At 38.9% G+C, this 23,555-nt stretch overlaps 2 protein-coding genes across 2 annotated transcripts in view; one reads left to right on the top strand and one right to left on the bottom strand.

Annotated features, from left to right (window-relative positions):
* The first annotated feature begins 1,149 nt into the window (after positions 1 to 1,149).
* Positions 1,150 to 7,238, top strand: CRYBA1 (crystallin beta A1). Its single transcript, XM_046677473.1, has 6 exons — positions 1,150 to 1,180; positions 2,556 to 2,620; positions 3,644 to 3,762; positions 4,966 to 5,107; positions 6,251 to 6,393; positions 6,841 to 7,238. Exons 1-6 carry the CDS (start codon positions 1,150 to 1,152, stop codon positions 6,986 to 6,988), a joined length of 648 nt encoding a protein of 215 aa, XP_046533429.1. The 3' UTR covers positions 6,989 to 7,238.
* A 2,077-nt stretch (positions 7,239 to 9,315) lies between these two features.
* NUFIP2 (nuclear FMR1 interacting protein 2) overlaps positions 9,316 to 23,555 on the bottom strand; it is a 29,025-nt gene continuing 14,785 nt past the window's right edge. The window contains exons 3-4 of the mRNA XM_046674246.1: positions 18,977 to 19,009; positions 9,316 to 16,385 (exon numbers count right to left, since the gene is read on the bottom strand). Of these exons, the coding sequence (XP_046530202.1) occupies positions 16,333 to 16,385; positions 18,977 to 19,009 (86 nt within the window). The 3' untranslated portion in view covers positions 9,316 to 16,332. The remainder of the gene's footprint in view (positions 16,386 to 18,976; positions 19,010 to 23,555) is intronic.

Here is a 23,555-nt window from a genome sequence, read left to right as displayed (position 1 = left end):
GAGGAACTGGCAGAGGGATTCGGAGGACTTTACCGGGAAAAGTTTCTTCCTCTCTCCAAGCTCTTATGAGATTTTCTATAGTACCTGTCCCCTGAAAGAGAGTAGGGTCACAAGTGATACTAGGCTTACCACGTGTCAGGCAGATAATATCTCCTTTTGGGGGGTTGAGAGAGGCTGTGTGACTTGCCCAAAATCACCCAGCCAGAGGAGCTGGAATTTGAACCCACACCTGCCAGGCTCAAAGCACTCCCTGCCCACTGCAGCCCCCTGTTTCTCACGGTGGCTGTGATGCTTGAACAACGCATCCTCCCCTTCAGGCTTCCCGGGGAGGCCCACAGTTCCCCTGCGCTACCCTCACCAAGTACCCTGAACTTCCGGGGAGAAATCCCTTTACCCTGAAGGGTACTATCAGCACAGCACCTGGGGCCTGTGAGGCTGCCAAGGGCCTAAAACAATACATTAAAAAGCCAAAAAGATTTATTGGCTCCAAATTTTTTAAAGAAAACTTCAAGATTCAAATAAATAAATATTTAATAAAATAACTACAGAGAGATTTATGTCTACTAGTCAATGATAATTGAATTCAACTCTTACACGGTTATATATAAATATGGTATAATAAAGATTCCCAAGAACACAGTGAACCATTTTTTCCCAGTTTTATAGAGAAATAATTGACATATGCCACTGTATACATTTCATTTTTTTCTTAATAATGTTCAGAATTGTAATAATCCTTCACATCTTTTAACAATAACAAAGACACGTATATCCTATATGGGAAGTGAGGTGGATTTTGATGTGTTCGATATGACACGGGGTCTTAGGAAGGTCCTGGGGTGACATGAGGAACCTGGAGAAGGACAGGGACAAGCACTCACGCAGAGACCTGTCCTCACCTGCCAGTGGCTCTGAGATCAAGGCCACAGCAGCCAAGGCCTGCGGTCGCCAGCCTCTCCCACAGCAGTGGGGCCTCTCTGAATTTCTGTATCCCTAGTTTAAACAAAGGCCTGAGGGATGCCTGCCCAGCAGGCTGAGCCACCAAAGCTCTGGGGATCAGAGGGAACAAAAGCAGAGGGAAAGCAGAGTGCTGACGGGCCATCAGCCGCAGGGCTATAAAGAGCAGGCCCACAGAGGAAGTGGCACCAGATGGAGACCCAGACTGTGCAGCAGGAGCTGGGTGAGTAAGGACCTGAGGGGTACCCTTGGCCCTTCCTGTCCTTCCCCTGCAGAGACACTCCCAGGAGGGGGCCAGTTTCCCTGCCTTGTGGTCAGAGGCTCCTAGGACGGCTGAAGAAGACGGGGAACTCCAGGGGAGGCAGCCTTACACTTACATGGCAGTCACTTGCCTTGCCCTAGCAATCATGGATGGGAGGGGGCATGGAACCGCAAGAAATGGCAGGCTCCTGGGGCATAGGAAGAAGGTATGGGGGCAGAAGCTGGGAAATGCCTATTCAGAGGTTCAGAATGGAAAGATACATCACAGAGTTTACATGCCTCGGTCTCTGGGCCCATAACAGCAAGAGGGAAGGGCCACGAATGGCTGCTCTGAGTCAAACAACCTGATGCACACCTGCCTGTCTTCTTTCTTCCTCTCTCCCTCCCCTCCCTCCTATCCTTCCTTGCTTTACTCTTGCTACCATCTTTTCTGTCTACTTAACCTCTATGAGCCTCAGTATCCTCATCTGTAAAACGGGGGCAATAATAGTACTCACCTCATAGGCTAATTGTGACAAGTAAATATATAATATTTGTAAAGCATTCAGAACAGGGCCTGGCGTAGAACGAGCCATTGTTAAGTATTAGCTATTATTATCCTCTTTTCTTCTTCACTTTCCTTCAATAAATCTTTTCCAATGCCGCCTGTCCCCCTCTGACCGCCCCCGCCCCCACCCCCACCCGAACATGAGCTCAGCGTGGTGCTACATCAGTCACTCAGGAGACCCGGCCCTGCATTGGGATGTTCACCCAGGACATAGTCAGTAGGAACCCAGATCACTACTCTGATGAGCGCTAGAAATCAGCAAAGAAAGCAAGTCGCCATAGGCTGGAGAGAGCAGGAAAGTCTCTCTGAGGAGGCAAGGCCAAGGCTGGATAGGTCTAGAAGTCAGAGAAGTAGGGAGGAAATGGTGGCATGGCCACGCCCAGACGGTCAGTTTGAGGAGCTGGGGAAAGTGAGACCACACATCACAGCAGGGGTCTGGACTAGATGGTTGCCAAGGTGTTCAGATTGGCATATGCGAGACTGAGGTGATGCTGCCACCTGTAGGGGGTGCCTGGAGGCCAGCAAGATGATGAGAGCTTCCTTTATCAAGAGGACACAATGCCTGTGCAGTGCTTTAGCTGCATTTTTGCTTCTAATCCTCACAATAACTCTACACGTGGAGGCTTTATATTGATGGGAAACACCTGAGGCTCAGCTAGTGGGAGGCAGAGCCAGGATCCCAACCGAAGCCCATCTATTGGACTCCAAGCCTCCTTTACTTTCTCCTGTGCTTTGTCACCTCATCCCCCACCCCAGAGGCCATGTCATTGGTGTGTATTCTGTCTTCCAGAAACCCTTCCAACCACCAAGATGGCTCAAACCAACCCCTTGCCGGGGTCCGTGGGGCCATGGAAGGTAAGCTCACCCCCATCACATGAAAACTGAGGAATCCAACAGGGCAGTGGGTGAGATGCTGCCATAGAGCAGGCCCCAGTGCTGTGCTTTTCCATGGGACAGTGACCGACTGATAAAACATCAGTTTGTAGAAGGGTCCACCCAAGGTCCAGGTGCCGTCTCAGGAAGGATCTCTCAGGCTGCCTTGTTTGGACAGAAGAAGAATGACCCTGGAAGCCCACGACGGGTGGGAGATGATACCTAGATGATACCTTCTAGGTCAATTCTCCTCCACACTGCAAAATCATCTTAAAATAGAGCAGCTTAGAGTGGATTATGCCATCGAGAAATTGAGGGCCCAGAAGTGAAGAGAGATTTACTGCCGGATCCCAAATAAGTGATAGGACCCAGGTCTCCTGATCCCAACCTGATGCTGGTTGTAACCATTGCCTGAGGTGGCTGATCCTCAGGCTTTTCACTGATTCCCGCAACCTGCCCCCCGAATCTCTTTATCGGGTCAACTCTGAGGCCAGTTCACAGCTTTGGGAGTTGTTCTCTACCTGGGTTCAAGAGCCAATTTCTAGTTCAAGGTATGAGAGGAATTTATCAGAACTCTCCCATTACACCTCACGTTTCTATAACGGGTGTGCCTGGAGAAACTAAGAAATAGTCCACAGGGAGTCCCTGGGAATCCCAGAATCCTGGCCTCTGGGCCACACTTAGGCAGGAAGCATGGCAGAATAAGAGTCTACAGGCCTTGGCCTGTCCAGTGGGCCAACTATCATCCCTGGCAGACCATTCCTATCGTAAACCAATCCCCCTCACCTCAACCTCAGCCTGGGCATATGAACACCACCAACCAGTGGTATTAATTCAAACCCCTTCCTACCCTGTCTACACTGGAAGAGACCTCATCAGGCATCCTGGGTTATACAGCTAGTGATGGAAAACACAGGATCACACAAGTTAAGCTGTTGGCCTGGGCTTCTGTTCCCCCTGCTGTACCACATTCTAGCTCTCTTTTCCCATTCAATCCCATTTCAGATAACCATCTATGACCAGGAAAACTTTCAGGGCAAGAGGATGGAGTTCACTAGCTCCTGCCCAAATGTCTCTGAGCGCAGTTTTGATAATGTCCGGTCTCTCAAGGTGGAATCTGGCGCGTGAGTACAGACCTCAGCAGAACCTCAGGCCCCTTATTTCTGGTCCCTTCAGACATGGGATCATAAAGTTGGGGCTTGGGGAAGAAAGATGTTCCCCTATACTCTAATCAGTATATGTATGGAGAGAGGCATCCGTACTGAAGTAATCTCAAAAGAAATCACTACATGTGTAATTTAGTAATTCAAAGCTAAAAGGAACATGAGGTTCTTAGTGGATTGGTACCAGATTTGGGGGTATTAAAGAAATATATTCCATAGGGTGGGGCACCGACAGTAATCAGATCTGTGCTTCTGGAGCCCATAGGCTGCTACCTAGGATTCTCTCAGAACAGCTACAGAACTGTTGAGTTTTTCTTGTCTGCAGAAAATAGAGAGGAAACCATCAAGCTGCAGCCTCTTTACAGCTGACTCCCTGCATGTCCTGGAGCAGACTCTGCCAGCTAATTTCTCTATGTGAAAAGGGACTCAACCCCAGGACTCGAGAGTCATAGTTCCTAGATAGTCTTCCAGGAGTTCCCTGTTGAAGGCTAATCTCCTTGGTGAGGAAAAGCCTCTCTTGTTTCGTCTTCTGGCGCTTGGCTGAGTGGTCGAGGCCTGTATCATCTGCCTGAAAACACGTAAGGAAGGACTCTCCTTAGGCCTAGGCAGACCTGGCTTTGCATGTGGAGAAGCTTTTGTAAGTTGCTCACTACCAAAATCAAGCTCTTCAACCCTTTAAAAGAAGTCATACTTTAAGGTGTCATCAGTAACTGAGACCTGGTTCTAAAAAACCGATCTGAGGTGTTTTAGTAAATGAAGTATAGGTATGCGACAGCAAGAGAAAGAACCCCCAAAGTGACGAGGGAACAAGAGACCAGCTCTCTCCATCAGCTGCCCAGTCATCCCTTTGCTTCCTTAGGAAGAAGCCAATCGGTTGGCTGGAGCCAAAGCAATAGTCAGTCACTAGAACCTGAACCTGGAGCTCCAAGTAGAGAATAAGGTAACTTGGAGAGAAAAGAAAGACAACTTTAGACTGACTTTGCTGATACACGTTTCTCAGGCCAGTGATGTAGACCCTTTCAGTGGATTATCCCCAAACAAATATCACACTCACAATGCTGCTTAGTGCAGCTGCCAGCTCATCCCCCACCTCTTGTGATAAACGTAGGCCACGTAGGTTCTGAACACCATGAACAAACGCCACTACATACTTGTCTTTGGCAGCTGGATTGGTTATGAGCATACCAGCTTCTGTGGGCAACAGTTTATCCTGGAGAGAGGAGAATACCCTCGCTGGGATGCCTGGAGCGGGAGTAATGCCTACCACATTGAGCGCCTCATGTCCTTCCGCCCCATCTGTTCAGCTGTGAGTCTCTGAAATTTTCACTTCTGTGCATGTAGGGGATGGGGCAAGAGAGGGTGCATATGAACTCACTCTTATGTTACTTCCCATCAGTTACGCTAAAGTGCAGCAGGAAGAAAGATAAAAGGAAAAAAAAGGAAAACACTGTTCCCTCTGTTTCTAAGCCTGCCATTTCATTTTTCTCTACTAGATGACATTTTCATTAAGCTAAAAGGACCTTCTTATGGGTGGCAGGAAGTGGATACTCAAGAGCCCAGATCTTCAAAAGTGCAATAGAATAACTAGTGAGAGCATTTACCATGCAGTTAAAAATAAATCCTTGGCCAGTTAAATTTCAATCTGTGACATTTTACCTAGAAAGAGGGAAACGCTGAAGTAACCCTTCAATAAACAGGATGACGGAAGACACAGGCAAGTCTTCCAGTCTTTTATCTTCGATTCATAATAACCTTGTTTCTAAGACTAAGCATTATCCAATTATGCACCAGACTGGGATGCTTCTAAAGTCCCCGGAGAATTCAGGATGACCTTCAGGGGTGTGTTGAAAATGATCCCTACATTGGGAGTGAGACCAGACTAGAACCTTTCCAAATATTTTTTTAAATCATGTGATTTTCTCCTGATTTTTAGTTGTTAACGATCTCACTTTAGTTTAAGGCCTTACCAAAATGCAAGTAGTGGAGAAGGTAACCTAAACAGCCTTCGGTCTGTAATGTACTGCCCTAGCTGGATGTGTTTTCATTTCACTTTAACTCCCATTTTTTTCCCCCTAAGGTATAATTTACATGTAGTAAAATGCACAGGTCCTAAGCGAATATTCTCAAGTTTTGGAAAATATGAACACCCATGCAACCAACACCCTACTCAGATATAGAACATCATCCCCTAAGGTTTCTTCCTGTCCCTCTCCAATCAATTGCTCCTCCCCACTTTCTATCACAGGGCTAGGTTAGCCTGTTTTTGTATGTCACAGTTAGTTGTTTTCTTACAAATATCTGTATTGCCTGAAATATTTTCACAATCAGCATGTACTTCCTTCTGTAAACCAGAAGTGTTTTGAATTAGAAAACTATGGTAATTAAAGTTTAAGATGACAGCCATATTCTGGTACCAAACTTTTCTCTTTTTTTAATTTCTGGATTACAGAATCATAAGGAGTCTAAGATTACCATCTTTGAGAAAGAAAACTTTATCGGACGCCAATGGGAGCTCTCTGATGACTACCCCTCCTTGCAAGCCATGGGCTGGCTCAGCAACGAAGTTGGTTCCATGAAGATACAATGTGGGGCGTAAGTGCAAAAAGAGTTGGAGCACATTTCAAACTCTTGCAAGTGTAAACCTTGTGAATATTAATACATCAATGGTCATGTCTTATTAGATTTCACTCATTGATATATTGGTATGGCTGTCAACATTCTAGTTTAGTAATTTTGAATCTCAAGTTCTTGGTACCAACTATCAGTTAAGGTTACACTTTTTCCTCCTTTAGACATTCCTCTATGGAAGCATTTATGTTGACTACTGTTACATCTTTTTTCATGATCAAGGTTAATTTTCAACTAGTTGTAGCCATATTACACTCACAAATGGTGCCTGGCATAATTGAGATGGCTATTGTTTTTTAAGCCTAAAAGCATTCTGCACCTATCATACGGAGGAAAGAGGCTCAGGTTTTGGGGTGTTGACCAGGTAGTCCTAACTAGTTCTAATAATCCATTGTGCTTTGGATTTTCTAGCTGGGTTTGCTATCAGTATCCTGGATACCGTGGGTATCAGTATATCTTGGAATGTGACCATCATGGAGGAGACTATAAACACTGGAGAGAGTGGGGTTCTCACGCTCAGACTGCCCAGATTCAATCGATTCGCCGTATCCAACAGTAGTGGATTAAAAGCTCCAAGTAAGAGAATCCCTCAAGCATGAGACCTTGCTAAGCAATCTAGAATGAGTTTTATGTTCTGCTCAGACATTGCTTCCAAATGTTAGCTACTGAAATCCACAATAAATGTCATTTAAAAAAAAAATCTTTGTAGACTGAATTAACTACCATGCTTTATATAAATCACTTATGTGGCTGAGAAGTTTTAAAGGCAAGCTGCAATAAGACCCAATTCTCTTTTGTGTCCTTGCAAGGCACTTACCAGGCACCAGGCCAAGGACAATTATTCCCTATCTCAAAGAACATTAATGCATACAACCCAAATGTATCAGTCTATAACAATCTATAACAGACACAATTTAGGTAAGCGTTTTTGAATCTTTTCTCCTCATCCTCTACTCTTCACCTTGTGACAAATCAATGCCAAACTTAAGAAGTTTCTCAAATATGCACTACCATACCTTTCTACATAGTTATGAATAAGTCCAGAATCTTGGCAACTCATTCTAGTTGCTTAGCTCGATTTTGGTTTCTCACCTCAACTGGAAGAACATAAGGTTCAGTATCATGCAACAAGGTAGGACAGGTGCTCTCACAGCTGAGTTTTCAATAAACATACCAATTCCAAGCACCTTAATAGCCAGCTTGATCTTTTTTAAAAGCAAGAACATATGACCATGGTATATTTAAGACAAATTATTTGTACATTTGACTCTGAAAAAAACACCATCAGTCTCACAATCTTAATTTAGTTTTCAGTATTTTTTTAAATTAAAGCACACAAAAGAGAATAACACAAACACCTCAGAAACTTTAAATTTTTTTATTCAACAATGTACACTTATTGTCTCTTAATTTGATCTACAAATTTCTCAAGTTTTTTTTCTGATAAAATAAGTATATCTGGGTATGGATGTAGAGTGTTTGTAATTTATATTTTTAAAACACTGAACATGAAGTAAGACATTAATAAAGGAAGAGCATCACAGAACTGACACTTCCTCAGAATCCATGACATCAGAAACAGCTATGGCAAATACCTAAGCATTTAGCAAAGAAGGGTAAATTTCTGGCCACTGTTCATTTATCTAGAAAAGGCCTATCTTTTTGACTGGGCAAAACAAAAACTGAAAAAAAATTTTTTTAATTGGGAGAGGGAAGGAAAAACATCCTCTAATACAACTGTAGTCCACTAATTATCCTTTACCCTAGATTAAGAGGTAACTCAGCTCCTAAGTGCCGATGCACATAAGACAAAGAAATTACTTTGCTCCTCCGAAACATTCTAAGACTGAACATACGTGAATTACTGACAGATGCCAAGGAGTAGCCATAGCTATCTAAGATGATGTTAACACTCCTGTATTTACGCCTTTTAAGGCCATGCATTATGGGCTACCTTTCAAGCCTTGACTAGTAGACTGTTTTTTTTATCTGTTTCAGTGAAGATACAGAAGGAAGGGTTTTATTGTGTTTTCAAAATCAACAACATACATCAGGAGCACACTTGAAGATAGAGACGTAACCCTCTTCTATACATAGGAAAAAGCGATAAAACAGAAATATTTCTTTTATATTTAGGAGCATGGGGAAAATACCATTAGTATTATCTTCTACTTAAACTTATTAGCCTCTTCTACAAAGGTCCTGAAGGGATTACAAAACAATCTTTTAAACGATGATTTGACAAAACCTGACCAGTATATCTACACAACCTTTTAAGCACATATACATGTGAAGTAAAGCTATTTAGTACATGCAGACTGCAGCAATTTAACCAAATTTGCCCAGTTTCTAAACTTGTTCTAATCAGCTCAGGCAATTTTTAAAAGATACACATTATCTTTACAACAACCTGTGCTTTGATCTTTAAACAACTGAATGATTCTAATTTCAAATCAATCATTCATTCAGTAAACCAAATTTATGCTAAAGCAATAAAGGTAAAAAAGTTATCCTACCCTTAAACCAGATTTAAGACATAAAATTGTCACAAAACTCCAGGTGGCAAAGGTCCTTCCTTCTTTTCAGTTTAAATTACTCCCCATTTCTACATGGCCAAATAAACCAAAATTTCACTGAGGAAGTAAGACCTTCCAACAGTTTGTAAAGCTGATAAAACTGCCCTGTTTCAAGAAAAGCCCTTTAATAGATACAAGTCAAGCTCTCATTTAAACTGAAGTTTATTAAAAATAGGTGCCAGTTTTCCTCTCTTCTAATTCCACTGATGAGCTAGCCCAGAACTGTAACTTTGAGCCATGTTTCTAAAGATGGTAAAGCTAAGAACAGCAAAGTAATAAGGATAGATCACTTTTGGTAATGACACACAAATTAAACTTCCAAAACATGTGCATAGCTTTATTCATCTACTTAGATCTAACCTTTTCATGGAGCTTCGGCAAAATTCGAGTGTGCAAAATGCATTTCTAAAACGCAATGCAAGCAAAGCTTTTCACATTTACACTGGCAGGAAATACAGAGAAACTAACAAGTCACATTAGGGAGAGTTCAGATCTTTTTTTTCTTTTAATGACAAGAATTGCACAGTTCATTATTTTGAGACAATTGTTGCAGACATAAATACTTAAAATTTTCTAAGCAAGGTGCTTTAACAATAAAAATATTTTAAGTTGGAAAGAGCCAATAACTTGGATCATAGCTCACATAGGATTCCAAATTAAAGGGGACTCCGTTATCTCCCTAGATTTTGCAAACAATGCTTTTTATAACACTTTCTTTTTTTGTTTAAACACTAAAGGAGACAGCAAGCTGAAACTTTTTTCAAAGCACACGAGAAATGGTGTCATCACATCACTTGAAGAAGGTGCTGAGGGGAGAGGGAACGGGAGTGAAGAATCCTTTTACTATTTCCCACTACAGAACAGCCACTAACAGACTAAGAACAAAAAAAGAAACAAAAAAAGTAAATTAAATCACTTCCCCAGTTTATAAAATAGTTCCAGTTTGTGACAATATAACTTTAAACAGAGAGCACCAGTTGGGTGACAGAATGAGCATTTCATACTGCATAAAAATTCGTGAGGTGGTAAGAACCATCAACTATCTCAGGCATTACTACATGGCCTTTCCAATTTTTTTTTTTAATATACATGCAAGGCACATTGATATAAAAATAGATCTCTGGCCAACAAACATATTAAATAAGCAAATTAAAATTTTGGCTTTGCAATATTGGCAACATCAAAATATAACCAGATAGCTTTGGACCACGTATCTTTCTCATATTCCTCCACCCAATTTGGTGTTTTTCCTCCATTATTTTGGGTTCAATCGCCCTCAAGTTTGGGTATGTGCTTGAGAAATGACTTCCTCTTGTCAAGTAGCATTCCTACCAAACTTAAGTTTATTTTCACTAAGTAAAAATATACAAGAGAAGCAGAACAGTTGGAGTTTTGATTGATTTCATTAAACTAAATCTGATTGGCTCGGGGCAGCATTATTTCTCCTCTGTATACAAACAAAAGATAAGTCCCCAGCTTATATAGTAGACAATCGTTTTCTTTCTAAAAGACAGATCAGCAACAAACCAATGGTAGAACCTCCTTTAAGCCATTCTTCCCAACTCCTCTTTTTGAGGCAGAGAGAGGGAATAACAGAAACAAAATTAAAACATTTTCAGTAGTAGAAGACATTTTAAGGCCAAAAGTGTAATACTAACAGAATTTTTATTTTCCTAACTTATTGTCCTTCACAGGCCAATACCAGTTATTTGTACTGATTCCCTCTCAAAGAGAATTTTTAAATTCATTCACTTGTGTTAGTGGCTGTGCTACAGGAAAGGTATCAAAGCAATCTATAAAGGTCTGGTATATAGTAATGTAAAAAGTGCATCACATTCTTGATTTTCAATTTTTCATAGCAGCAGCAGGATTACTCCAAGACAGAAAACAGTTGTATTTTCATTCTAAAAATGCAACAATACCTAATGAAATGTATTCAAAATCACGAAAGGATTCTCTCCTATAGAGAATAACGAAACAGACTAATAACAAACCAGGGCAAACTAAAGGCTTTCATTCATATTTACATATTAAAACCATTTTTGTTAACATCAAATCTTTACATCTAGCAAAAGAAATATTTAAGAATAAAGCAGACATTACTAAAGCAGTATCCATTTTTGGAGCCTTTGTTTAGCACCTGAGGAAAAAAGGTTATACGGAAAGCTATACAATTTACCTCAAGCTGGTTTGTTGGTCTGAAGAGTAAAACTCTGATACACAATGAATGTGAAACTGAACTGGAAAACAAATGCTTGTCTCTCTCTTAATAAGGCTGTAGAAAAGGGATAGTGCATTGGAAAATAAATGTAGCTATTTTAATAAGGCTGTAGAAAAGGGATACTGCAGTATTATAAAATGGCTTTAGAACTCTGGCCATAAATGAAATTTTATAAATAATAGGGAAGTCTGATTCAGCAATCCCATCACACGTGAGAATGGCTGTTCCATAGGTTTCTAACCCATAACTGCTATTTGACACTCCCAGTAATGCAAAAGCAACATACCTTCCATGCTTCACTGGGTGTTTTTATTATGCAGACAACTTAAAACTCTATTTCTAAGATCTTTCTTGAATACCAAAACGGTATGAAACATAATTTAAAACTCAGTAAAGTCGTGCTTTCGAGTGGAGCCAATGATTCATCATTCTTTAAACCAACTCAAGGTGGTCCTGGTTCCAACACATCTGAACAGATTGAAGTGTATTTAAAATGAAACATTTTAAGATACTCAAAGCAGAAGCCCATCTTTCTCACCATAAAAGAATACTGGTGCTCTGTCACTTAATCACATTAATAAAGATAACATCAATATTAAGAACTAATGATAACCTCCATGTCTCTGCAAACTCAGAGCAGCTATACTTCTAGTCTTGCCTGCCCGCCCCTCCCTTTTAAACAAATACCAATACTTTGGGGGGGGGGGGGGGGGTGAGTGAATCCTACCCTCTTTTAAAACCCAGCAGTTAAATTCTGGGTAGGACAATCAAAAGACACTGCCCAATCAGAATCTACCTCAACTGGTACAGCTGATGATAAGAACTATTGTCCATAACATGTATTTGTCCCACTAGTGTGAGTTTTGCAGTCAGCATAGGTATACAAGAGAGGTCATGTGTTATTTGAGGATATGGCCCAGTGGCTTAACTATATTCATAATCCTTGGAAATGGGACTTTTAATCTATTTCTCTGTAGAAAGCCTTGAAAGAATGACTCCCTTCTTATTTAGCGGAATTTAAAATCAAGTCAAGTCCTCTTCCAGATTTCCTTGCCTGTGGCCATTTGATGTGACATACAATTTCACACTAAATGGCTTTTTTCATGTTTAAAATACATTTACAGCGAAAGATAAACCATTAGGTGCCTTCAATTGGGTTAGCAACAAGGCCCACAACCAAGTATGAAACTACTGCTGTTATGTAATGTTTTGTGAAGGAACACATTTTGTGGCCAACACTCATAATTGAAATTTGTCATATTTTCCCTAAAAATTGTTATTTGAAAAAACAATGCAGCACTTTTTTTCCTTTATAAAGTTTTTGCAGATTCTGAGTGATGACTGAGTAAACAGATGATTAAGGAGAACAGCAAAATCCTAAAACGAAGAGAACCTCTCCAGCCATTTATTTCAAGAAAAAACAAACTGGTATTAACAAATTCCTAGTTATTGTCTATCCCCTCCTAGAAAGCAGAGGAGGAGGAAGGGCTAACTAGAGAGGCTATAAATACACTTTATGTGAAAGTTCATTACTAAGGAGGTCAGAAGAAAGGCTATGCAATTAACTTCAGTTCAGCAAAGTGGGGGTGAATAAAGAGAAAGATAAATACACCCTGTCTTTTGTGGGGAAGGGGAATTATTCAAGACCTCTACAAGAGTGGTATGTGACACAGAAGCCTACAATCAAGACAGATTTAAAAAGAAATCTTCACCCATAATTAGTATCTTCATAGCTATTAAAAAAATAGGTCATGATTTCATTCTCAGTGCCATTTTTCAAATACTACCCTTTTAAGGATTAAAACCACCTGACTTTATTCTGTATAATGAAAACAAATGGCACAAAATAAATACAAGTTCATCCTCTGAATACTAATATAAGGTTTTACACACATTCATTTACTTACTAACTTTTAATATCCTCCTCTTTCCCTCACACACACAAGCACTCAACACACACACACACACACACACACACACACACCTTTTTCAGTCTTTATAATGGAGGGATGTTAAAAATCCCCTCTAGACTGTATTTGGTTTATGCTACAGTACTAATACTCTGAGTTGAAGGAAAAATCTTTATACCAAACAATAACACATTAATGTTATTTAAATGTGCTAAATTAATCACAGCTGAAGTTTGTTTAGAAGCTTACACAAAAATAATCAGAAAACAGATCAACTCTTAAGATTTTTTTTTAATAAGTGCTCTGTAAGGAATTGTGTGAGGACCTAAGGATAAAGATTGCGACAAGTAGAGTTAAGTGTTACCAAACAGCACAAAGGAGATTTGTCCCGAAGTCCTGCTTGTATCTAGGCAATTAAGTCCATTAACCCAATGCCCCAAAAATACTGACAGTTAATATGATGGGGCACTAGGGTTCCCAGAAGGTTAAGAAACACTCCTAACTATATACCTCTAACCATATAATCAAGGAAATTTCAGTGGGGAAATCAAAGTGAAACGTTGCATTGTTTCATTTAGAAGTGAGACTCTCAAAAACCTTTGGAAAAACAGAGAAGGGATACATTCTCTTTTTGGCTTCTCTAAACATGGAGGCCTGAGGGACATGGAAGGGAAGCAGGAAAGCAACTACAGCTTTCTAAAGAGGTTTTTTAACTGTTGCTTCTATATTAAAAAGCCCAATTCAGACGGGGGCTGGGTTTTTTTTTTTTCCTTTTTAAATATGTATGAATTCAACCTCTGCATGTCACAAACCCAGAAAGTTTCTTGCGAGTTGTGAGACAGAAGAGCTTTAAAATTCCAGGCAAGCAAAACGGACGTTTAAAAAAGGAGGGGGGTGTGGGGCGGGAGGATATCTGGCCCTAAGGCGACAAGTGGTTACACAAGGCAATTGAACACACAGCAGAACTTTAAAACCTATAAAACAAACTGGAGCCTTTTTTCCTTTAATCAACCTTATATCTTTTTTTTTAACTTTTTGAAAATTTTTATTTAAAAAAAAAAACACAAAAACACAGACTTCTTTCACTTCAGTATGTGGTATGTTGCATTTTCCAGTTTGTTCAATGCTTTAAAGCTCAAGGATGCCTCTGCTTTCAATTGTACATGGGCCTGAAGCATCCTAGCTTTTGGCAAGCAGGCAGGAGACTCAACAAAAATCAAAATAGGAACAAGGCAGACTAAATGCAGGGCACATCTGTAAACATATTATACATTTGAAAATTACAATATCAGTAAAAGTGATACAGTTTACAGGTGAAATGAAACTATCTGGAACTGGCCTACCACAAGTTTCTGAACCTGGACTGATACAATAAGTTATTATATATATATTATGTATAAAAAGTTTTGTTTACATCAAGTGGAATTGGCAATCCATGCTTATACTTTTAAAATCTAAGCAGGGCAGAAATCCAGACTATAAAGATATTTTCTCTACTCTATATTGAATCCAACAGCTTCTTTCACAAACTACTTGTTAAAAGCCTCAAATAATCAACAAAACAAGAAAACTCATCCATTCTACAGTCGCTCAAAACTGGACATTTCTTAAGGAAAGGGGTTGACCATAAGTAGTTACTTTCTCCCCAAATACGCTAGGGGATCAAGTCTACTTCCTATTCGAAGACAACACCTCTTCATATAATGCCCTGCTGTTGTAACCTGTATTTGACATACATGGATATACTAATTTCTGTGTGTGTGATGTGATGCTATGTCAGGCCAGAGAACTTGTTTTTATGCCACTAACATCACCCAATCTTAAATTGGACCCTTAGTTTCTGCACACACACACAAAAATTTATTTTAGCATGCTATTTACAGCTGCAGTGCAACAGGATGGCAATGTGATGTTAAGACAGGGCTAATGCTCTTCTCTGCCCAAAAGAAAATTTCCAGAATTTCACATTATTTTCCTTAAAAAACCCATTTTGCTCTAGTAATAAAATATATTTATTAAGATATAATTAGAAGCTAATAAGCTCAGAAGTATAGTTTGCATGAAAACACACCTTCTATAGGCAGAGTTTATTACCTCCTCACTGGCTAAAAACATGAAAAGTTTTAAAGTTTTCATGGAATTTTTTCCTCCCCTTTTAGATATTTCTGACAAATTAAAAGAGAATTTACAGAAAGGTACAGAAGTTTCTCTTTAGATGTTTGATGAAAAACAAGGAAAACAGCACATTTAGTGTTAGTGACAGAGAGCAAGTCTGGAGCACCTACAGTTGAAAAGCAGAATATATTTTTGCTCCCACTTATACAATTACATTAAAATATGGGCACAAGAATATTTTTCCATATTAAATATCTAAAGCCAATTGTTTGTTCTGTAACTGTTCTTTAAATGACACTCATGGATTCGTCACTTGTTAAAGTCCAATATGAAACCAAAGCCAAGTGAACTATGTACCACCAACTATTCCAGAATTGTAGAACTTGAATGCCCTCCCCCATCCCCACCCCACAAAAAAATAAAAGGAAGGAAAGAAAATATTTCCCCAACACCCCACAGAGGCTGCTTAACTCCTGGCAAGACATGCAAATCATATTCGCTAAAAAAATACACCCCTGCAAACTTCAAGGCATTTATCCAGCATTCTCGCAGGGCTCAAAGTATAACCAAAAGATCAAGGGAGGAGTGGGGGAAAATGTTGAATCATTCTGGGTTCCCCGTGATTAGTGTATCACTTTAGTCACAGAACAAGATACAGAGATCTTTTAAGTGGATTTGCCTTTCCAGTGGGTCATTTGTTGCCCAAGTTGATGACAGCAGGAACTTTAGAACCACGCTTGTTAATAAGTCTGTATTCATTAATCACTTGCATTCACACTTAAAAACAAAAACTAACAAAAGAAAAAAAGAAAAAAAACTATTCAGTACCGGAGATTAAATAACCATGTGTAGTCTCTTGAAATAAATTTGATTCCTTAAGAAGTCTAATTACTTTCAGTTGCCTTTTTTTTTTAAATAACTATATATATATATGTATATATATATATTTGTATATATTATCCTGTGATTCTACTTATGGTTCCTCTGCTGCGTTGAAGATCTAGGAGCATAAAAGCCTTGTGTCCCCCATGAACGGTGGCTCTAATGCTGCAGAAAGGTTACAAATAGGCAGTCTGGTCCTTCATTGATCTGGACTATCCATGGCTTCATTGTAAGTGATTATCCTTTTGGGATCTGCAGGGAAGGTTAAAAAATACAAACATAAATACAAATAAGGTCTGGAATCCCAAAATGTCTATGTTCCAATAACAAATCCCAAACAACCATCATCATGCCCCTCTTTTTTATAAAAATACAATTTAAAGACCATTTGCTCTTTATATTAATACATGTGCCATCCACTTTTCCTTAACCCAGCATATCCCAACGGATTTCCAGCAACACGGTCCTCTAGCCAGTGAGGGCTCAACTCCTACAGATTAAAAAGGGTTCAGTTCAGTTAACAAGGGTTTTCTTTGTGTTTCTCCTGATTATAAAAGTAGTACATTTAAAAATAGCAGACAGACCAAAAAAAAGCTTAAGTTGTCTACAAATCCAATACTAAAATACTTATTTTCTTTCGTTGTTCTCAGCAAATTGAAGTCAAAATTTATTTTAATCAGTGTGGATTGTCTAGTAAGGAACTGTTCAAGTAACACCTAGCACCAAAAACTTCAGGTTAGGTCAGTTTGGCAAAACTATCAATTCAGTCCTAATCATGACTTATTTCTTCTTCCTTCCACCTAATTTTTCATAGCATCACCAGCCTTTATTCTCAGCAATAGCAAAAGCCTCTGGATCTCCTAGATTCAAAGTATAAAACAGTCAGAATGTGTCTGGGCAAAGACTCTAGTGTTATTCTACATTCCTATTATCTAGCTGTATGTTGCCCTCTTCTGGATAGGTGATGTGCTTTTTTTTTTTTTTTTTTGGTGAGGAAGATTGGCCCTGAGCTAACATCTGTGCCAATCTTCCTCTATTTTATGTGGGATGCCACCACAGCATAGCTTGACAAGCAGTGCTAGGTCTGCGCCGAGGATCCGAACCTGTGAACCCCAGGCCGCCAAAGCAGAGTATGTGAACTTCACTACCATGCCATGGGGCCAGCCCCTAGGTGATGATTTTATTACATAGCATTTCCATCTATCACAAGAACATTTTAGAGTATACATGCTTTAATAAAAAATAGGAAACCAATAAAACATGTCACCTAATGGAAAAACATAAAGGGCTGAAAAATAATACTAAAGAACTTAGGCTCACCTGAGCCTAAGAGTCAATCTAATTTAGTCCAGAGATAATATATTATCTTTTCTGGGACTCCAAGGGCCATACACTAAGCAACCTGCCATGAAGATAATGCTCATTCTGATTAGTTAATAGCCATTTTACAGTAAAAACAGGTAGGTCTACTCTCGCAGGGTACATTTTCTAGTCTACCTTTTTTTCAATTGTGTTTGACTAAGAAGGTACACAGACAGCAACTCAAAATAATTTAAGAGTTTGCTAGTTATCTTTAAGCCACAGCTGTGTTAAACAAAAAAGACCTGGCTTAAGAACGAGAGAGAGGTGGAAGAAAAGGCAATGGTGGAAATGAGGGAGACCTATATTCTAGTCCTGCCACTTACCAGCTTATATAGTAACCTCTCTGGGCCTCAGTTTCCTAGTTTGTAAAATAAGAAGATAGAAGAGAACTTCTAACATCTTTCAAGTTCTGAAATTCTAGGAACTTCACATTCATCTGAAATTCACTTATATTAACTAGCAAAGTGGATGGGAAGTGGGATACAATTCAGTTACAGGATTCTGAAAGCCCAAATCTGTTAGTGACTACGAATCAAAACTCTCATTTTAGGGCCAGCCCGGTGGCACAGCAGTTAAGTTTGCACATTCGGCTTTGGTGGTCCGGGGTTCGCCGGTTCAGATCCCGGGTGTGGACATGGCATCGCTTGGTACGCCATGCTGTGGTAGGCGTCCCACATATAAAGTAGAGGAAGATGGGCATGGATGTTAGCTCAGGGCCAGTCTTCCTCAGCAAAAAGAGGAGGATTGGCAGTAGCTAGCTCAGGGCTAATCTTCCTCAAAAAAAAAAGAAAGAAAAGAAAGAAAAGAAAAGAAAGAAAAAAAGCTCATTTTATTTCAGGTATTCCACAACTACCATATTTTAATATGTTTGGAAAGAAGGCACATGATAATTAGGACAACCAGTTTCAATTTTTTGAAAATTCCAAATAATCCAGATATGGATTATCCAGTCCCTCTGCTCTCCTGCTATTCTCCATCTTGTTTATGGGGGAGGTGAAAGAAGCTAGCTTGCTATTTAGATTTCTGATCTTTTCGGAGAATATACAGCCTGAATAAGGTTTCTAAAACAGCTAATATTTTCCTGAGCCAAGAATTTCAGTTCCTAGGCTACCCCTTGTCTACCACACAAATGCAGATAAAGACTGGCCAAAGTGGAAACACTTATTCATGTTGGTTTCCTAGATTAAAAATATTTATGGTCTGTCTTACTGTCATAATCAAGGGAGAAAAATATTTATGTTCTTCACCTAGCAGGTACAGAGTACTTTCAAATGTTCTTTTCACTTATAATGTTACTCGGTCCTTAGTAGTCCTGCTATGGTAGCTAGTGCCTTCTGACTGCAGTTATTAAATAACTCAAAATACAAAGCTACTAATCTGGTAGGCCACTATTCATGTTATTTATTCCTACCCAAAAGTAATAGTAATGAATGATAATTCGTGATTAGTACCAACATTTCAGGTAGCCTAACCATTCTTACCTTGCTTCTGCAAATTCCAAACTGATTCCATTTCTGCAAAGAAAAAAGGAAAGGATTATTTTATACACTAAATTTTGTACAGCAAAGTTTAAAGCTAAGCTTTTCACTTTAAATCTAAAAAACCTAGACTGGTTATTGCTGGGCTGGAGGTACGGTTGAAATAGCACAATTTTTTGAAGCTCAGACAAAACACTCATATTTTCCTACAATTCTTAAGAGTATCATTCAGATTGCCGTAAGTGTTGTTTACAGAAAGTCAATTATTATCAGAAATCAAATTGGCAAGAGAATAATTCTGTGGCAAAGAGATGCAGAAGCATGCTATAGATAAAATATTTAACAGTTTGTTGTTATTAAAAAACACCAAGTATTTTTTTGTAAACCATCACCCCTAAACAAGATGCCCAAGTCTTCTGAATGAAGCACTCATCAAGTTTGATTAATTAAGCTTGATGCTTAAAATGCTTCATTAAAATTTTACTTAACAAGGGGGGTAGGGGGGAGGGCACAAAGGGTGAAGTGGTGCACCTACAACATGACTAACAATAATGTACAACAGAAATTTCACAAGGTTGCAAACTATCATCTTAATAAAAAGTTTAAAAGAAAAATTTTACTTAACTCTTTGCTTAGGCAAGTGGTTCTGTTCTTCAAACCACACCTACTCTTATTTTAAACCTACGGTAAGGTCAAAACACCAATTCATACCCATTTATTAATAACACACAATCCTCATTTGCTCCAATTCCATTCAAATGTCTTATCTACAATGTGCTTACTTTGGCATCTTACAATAAGAAAAATACGTACATGATCAAACTATAGTGACATACAGAGAAAAAGCAAGAAAAATTCTACGTGGAAGCATAGAAGAAAGCTTCGCAGAAGAGATATTTGAAGTCTTGATTAATAACACAAAAGATGACTACCACACTACAAGAACCTAAGAACCGGACCTTGAAAGGAAATACTCTACTGGGAGATTAATGTAAACAAAAATTGCCTACTAATAGGAAAGAACTATAAGTAACACTGAGAATAAGCACTCTTCTCATGGCCATACAACTACCATTTTGAAAAGACAAAAAGGTGATTTTATTTTGTATAACTGGATTCTGTGTAATTGTATTCTATATAATTCATCAGCAACCAATTATAGTTAAAGAAAAATAAAATTGGAGCTCATTAAGATAGGCTATACCTAGACATGGGTTATAGTTAAGGTACAACATAATCCCCCCCATCCCGGGCTAAAAGAAAAAAGCACATAGATTTAAAACTACTTTTTTGTCTTATGTGTACGGATGGGGGCAGGGAATGGGAGAATCACACTCTCCCTAACCTCCCCCACCATCAAACTCACTTCTATAAAACTGTTAAGATTTTTTGAAAATTTGTCAGAATTGGATGTTTAAAGCAATAGTTAATTACTCAAAATGATCAAAGTAATTAATTATCCAGATAAAATTCCATTCAAGGTATCACAGCAATTCCCTAATCAAAGACTGGGAATAACGCATTGGTTGCCAGTTGGTCCAAGAGCTTACTTGGATGCTATGGCCTTTAAATTGCTGGGCAGATGCCCCCAAAGACTGGCAGGAAAATTCCCCTCTAGGAGGTCTAGGAAGGGGAGAAAATTGTGATCTAATCTGGAAAAAAAGAAGAAATATCAGGAAGAGAATTCTAGTCTTATAGCTCATATCTATCACTCCAATATAATGTCTAATTCCACTAGTTTCAGACAATTAAGAATAGCTGAAATAGTCATTAGAGCTATTATCCTACAAACTTCTCTATCTCAGAACGGCTTATTTTAAGAAGCCCAAAGATAAGCCTTTCCTTGGTTAACCTGACTATAAGAAAAACTAATCTAACACAAGTAACTCTTTTTCTTTTAGTGAAAGTACTGAAATCTCTCATTTGGGAACAAATAAATTCCTGAGTTCTATATACACAGATTACTTGAAGCTCATTAATTCTAAGTTTGTTTCACGCAAAGACAAATCTACAGTTAGTCGTTATGTTGAGGGGGGAAAAAGTAACAATCAAACTTTTCATCTTAGTCCACCTATGTTATAACACTTCCTTTTCTCCTCCCCAACGCAAACCTCAACCGCCTCACTCCTCCTTTTGTTTGGGGGAGGGGGAACTCAAGAGTCACAGTAGCAACCATACTACTTTAAAAGTAAAGCAAACACAACAAATTTTAGAATAAAGACAAAACGATTTGTAAACACTCAATTTCTTTAACGGATTGAAGACATTTCCTTGGCTTAAAATAGAACATTCAGCTTTAGTCTAAAATGACAGATTTTAAATGATTTCTGGTAAGAACGTTTTATTACCCTCAAATATGGGCTCTGAAGTAATGAATTTGACTACGACTTTTGAGGAGGGTAAAGCGATGTACGACCTGGCTAAAAAATTAGCCACGGGCCAAGCCAGCCTAGCTTCTAATCAAGAAATAAATCAGTATTATCTTAACTGCTGAACTGAGAAATGAACGCAGTTCTCTTTCCTGTTATTTAATATTAATTACTTCTATAACTAGTAGTAACTTGATTTCTTTGATCAGAACTTAAAACTTTTCATGAAACTCAAACGAATATCAGCAAGAAGGGGGAATAAATCAAATATCGTTTGCGTGGTTATATGCCACGCTTAAACCAAAACTAACAAGAAGCTAGTGACAGAGAACACACAGGAAAGGAGTGAATTACATTTGCCCTCTTTTAGATTACAAAAGTCTTGACTCAGATTCTAAATCCGAAACGAGTGACTGGGTAATTTTGTTTCAAGTATCACAAGAGAAGCTGAACAAATGAATAGTATAAAGAAGGTTACAGACGGCACATTCACCTATACAAAATCATAATTAATCTTTTTACTTTTAATACTGCCTTCTGCTACACTGCCCCCACCCCCAAATCTTTAACTTCTCAGTTCTTTTAAAGAGGGATCACAGAATTATGTAAACAGTTATTGAGAAATGGCCACGGGACCAAACCTGCTAACAAAGATTTCTGCTCTTAAGATACACCAAAGTAGGCAATTCTCTCATAATTCTGTAATTTAGACCACCACCATCCAAATTTGAAATTTTACTATATCAAAATTTTCAAATATTGTTAGGCCATTCATCTCATGAAACGAACATTAAATTTTCTAAAGCAGACTAGTTTCTACATAGCTCCCCATCACAATGCTTTCTGTGATAAATGTCCAATTACCTGTAAATTTCTAATTCCAAGTAGATTACAAAGCAATATTGAGGGGCTAGGGATACAGATGCAAAAACAGAAACAAAGGCTGCGCCTCTATGAGCTTAATAGAGTAGGCAGCTTTTCTAGGTAGAAGCATCGGCATGAACAAAGCTTGGTGGTATTCAAAAACAAGGTGTGCTAGAGCAAGGGTCAGCAAACTGGGTTCCACTCATCATATTTTTGCAAATAAAGTTTTATTAGAACAGAGCCACAACCACTGTATACATTATCAATGGCTGCTTTTGTGTACCAGGCAGAATCAAGCAACTAGTAATTGCAACAGAGACCCTATGGCTCACAAATTCTAAAACATTTACTATCTGATCCTTTATACAAAAGTTGGCTGACCCACACTTCAGTGGTCTCAAGAGATTTAGTAAGGCTGAAAGCCACTGAGAGGAAAAGATTTAGATACAGAACAACACCATTCACGGAACAACACTATTCAGAGTTGAAAGTCACTAAGAATGAAGATTTAGACAAAGAAAAACACTATTCTGCTATTCAGGAAACAGAGCACAAAGGCACAGAGGAAGAAAGTTTATTACTTAATCATATAGGTGAAGGGACGCCACTGAAGAAATCTGAGGTTATTGTACTAAATATTAGCAATGATTCTTCAAGGAAGAGAATGGATGAAATGACAATACAGAAAAAGAGCCCAGTGTATGTCACTGGAAAAATAAACTAGGACAGCTGTATTAGAGATGAAAAAGAAAAAAAAGGAGATGTTAGAGACAGGATCCATAAAACCTAAGAATAAGAGTTACATGTTAATTCTCTGAGAGGGAAGGCAGGAAAGAAAGAGCAGGTTTTGGAAAAAAATTAATTCAGTTTTATATACATAGAACTGGAGTGGTGATGTTGAATATATGTGGTCTGAACTCAAGAGTAAAAGCAGCTGAAGAATTTTCAAGCTTAATACAGAGTGGCAGAACTGGGTGAGATTACCACAAGTTTGAGGAGCATGAAAAGGGGACTGAAGGAATATCAACATCTGAGAAAAAGAGAATGATACCAGGAAGGCGATACTGAAGATGTAGAACATAGGAAAGTGGGTAGAGTTAAGAAAACGCAAATTAGGGAATTTAGGGAGGGAGTATTCAACTACCGCAATTCTTATCCAAAGTTAAGACAAATGTAACTTTCTAGTCACCTATCCTTTTTCCTCTAGCCCAATGCAATCACCTTGACTCAAGCAGCGGCAGCTTACAAACATTTCTGCAGTTGTCTTTTAACTAGCCTCTTTTGCCTTAATCAAGCCTCAAGTTCTATTTTCTACACCAAGTATTTTCTCTTCCTTTAGAAACATAAAT

Source organism: Equus quagga, chromosome 11 (assembly GCF_021613505.1).
Source record: "Equus quagga isolate Etosha38 chromosome 11, UCLA_HA_Equagga_1.0, whole genome shotgun sequence".
Lineage (NCBI taxonomy): Eukaryota > Metazoa > Chordata > Mammalia > Perissodactyla > Equidae > Equus > Equus quagga.
This window is presented reverse-complemented; position numbering and strand designations above follow the sequence as displayed.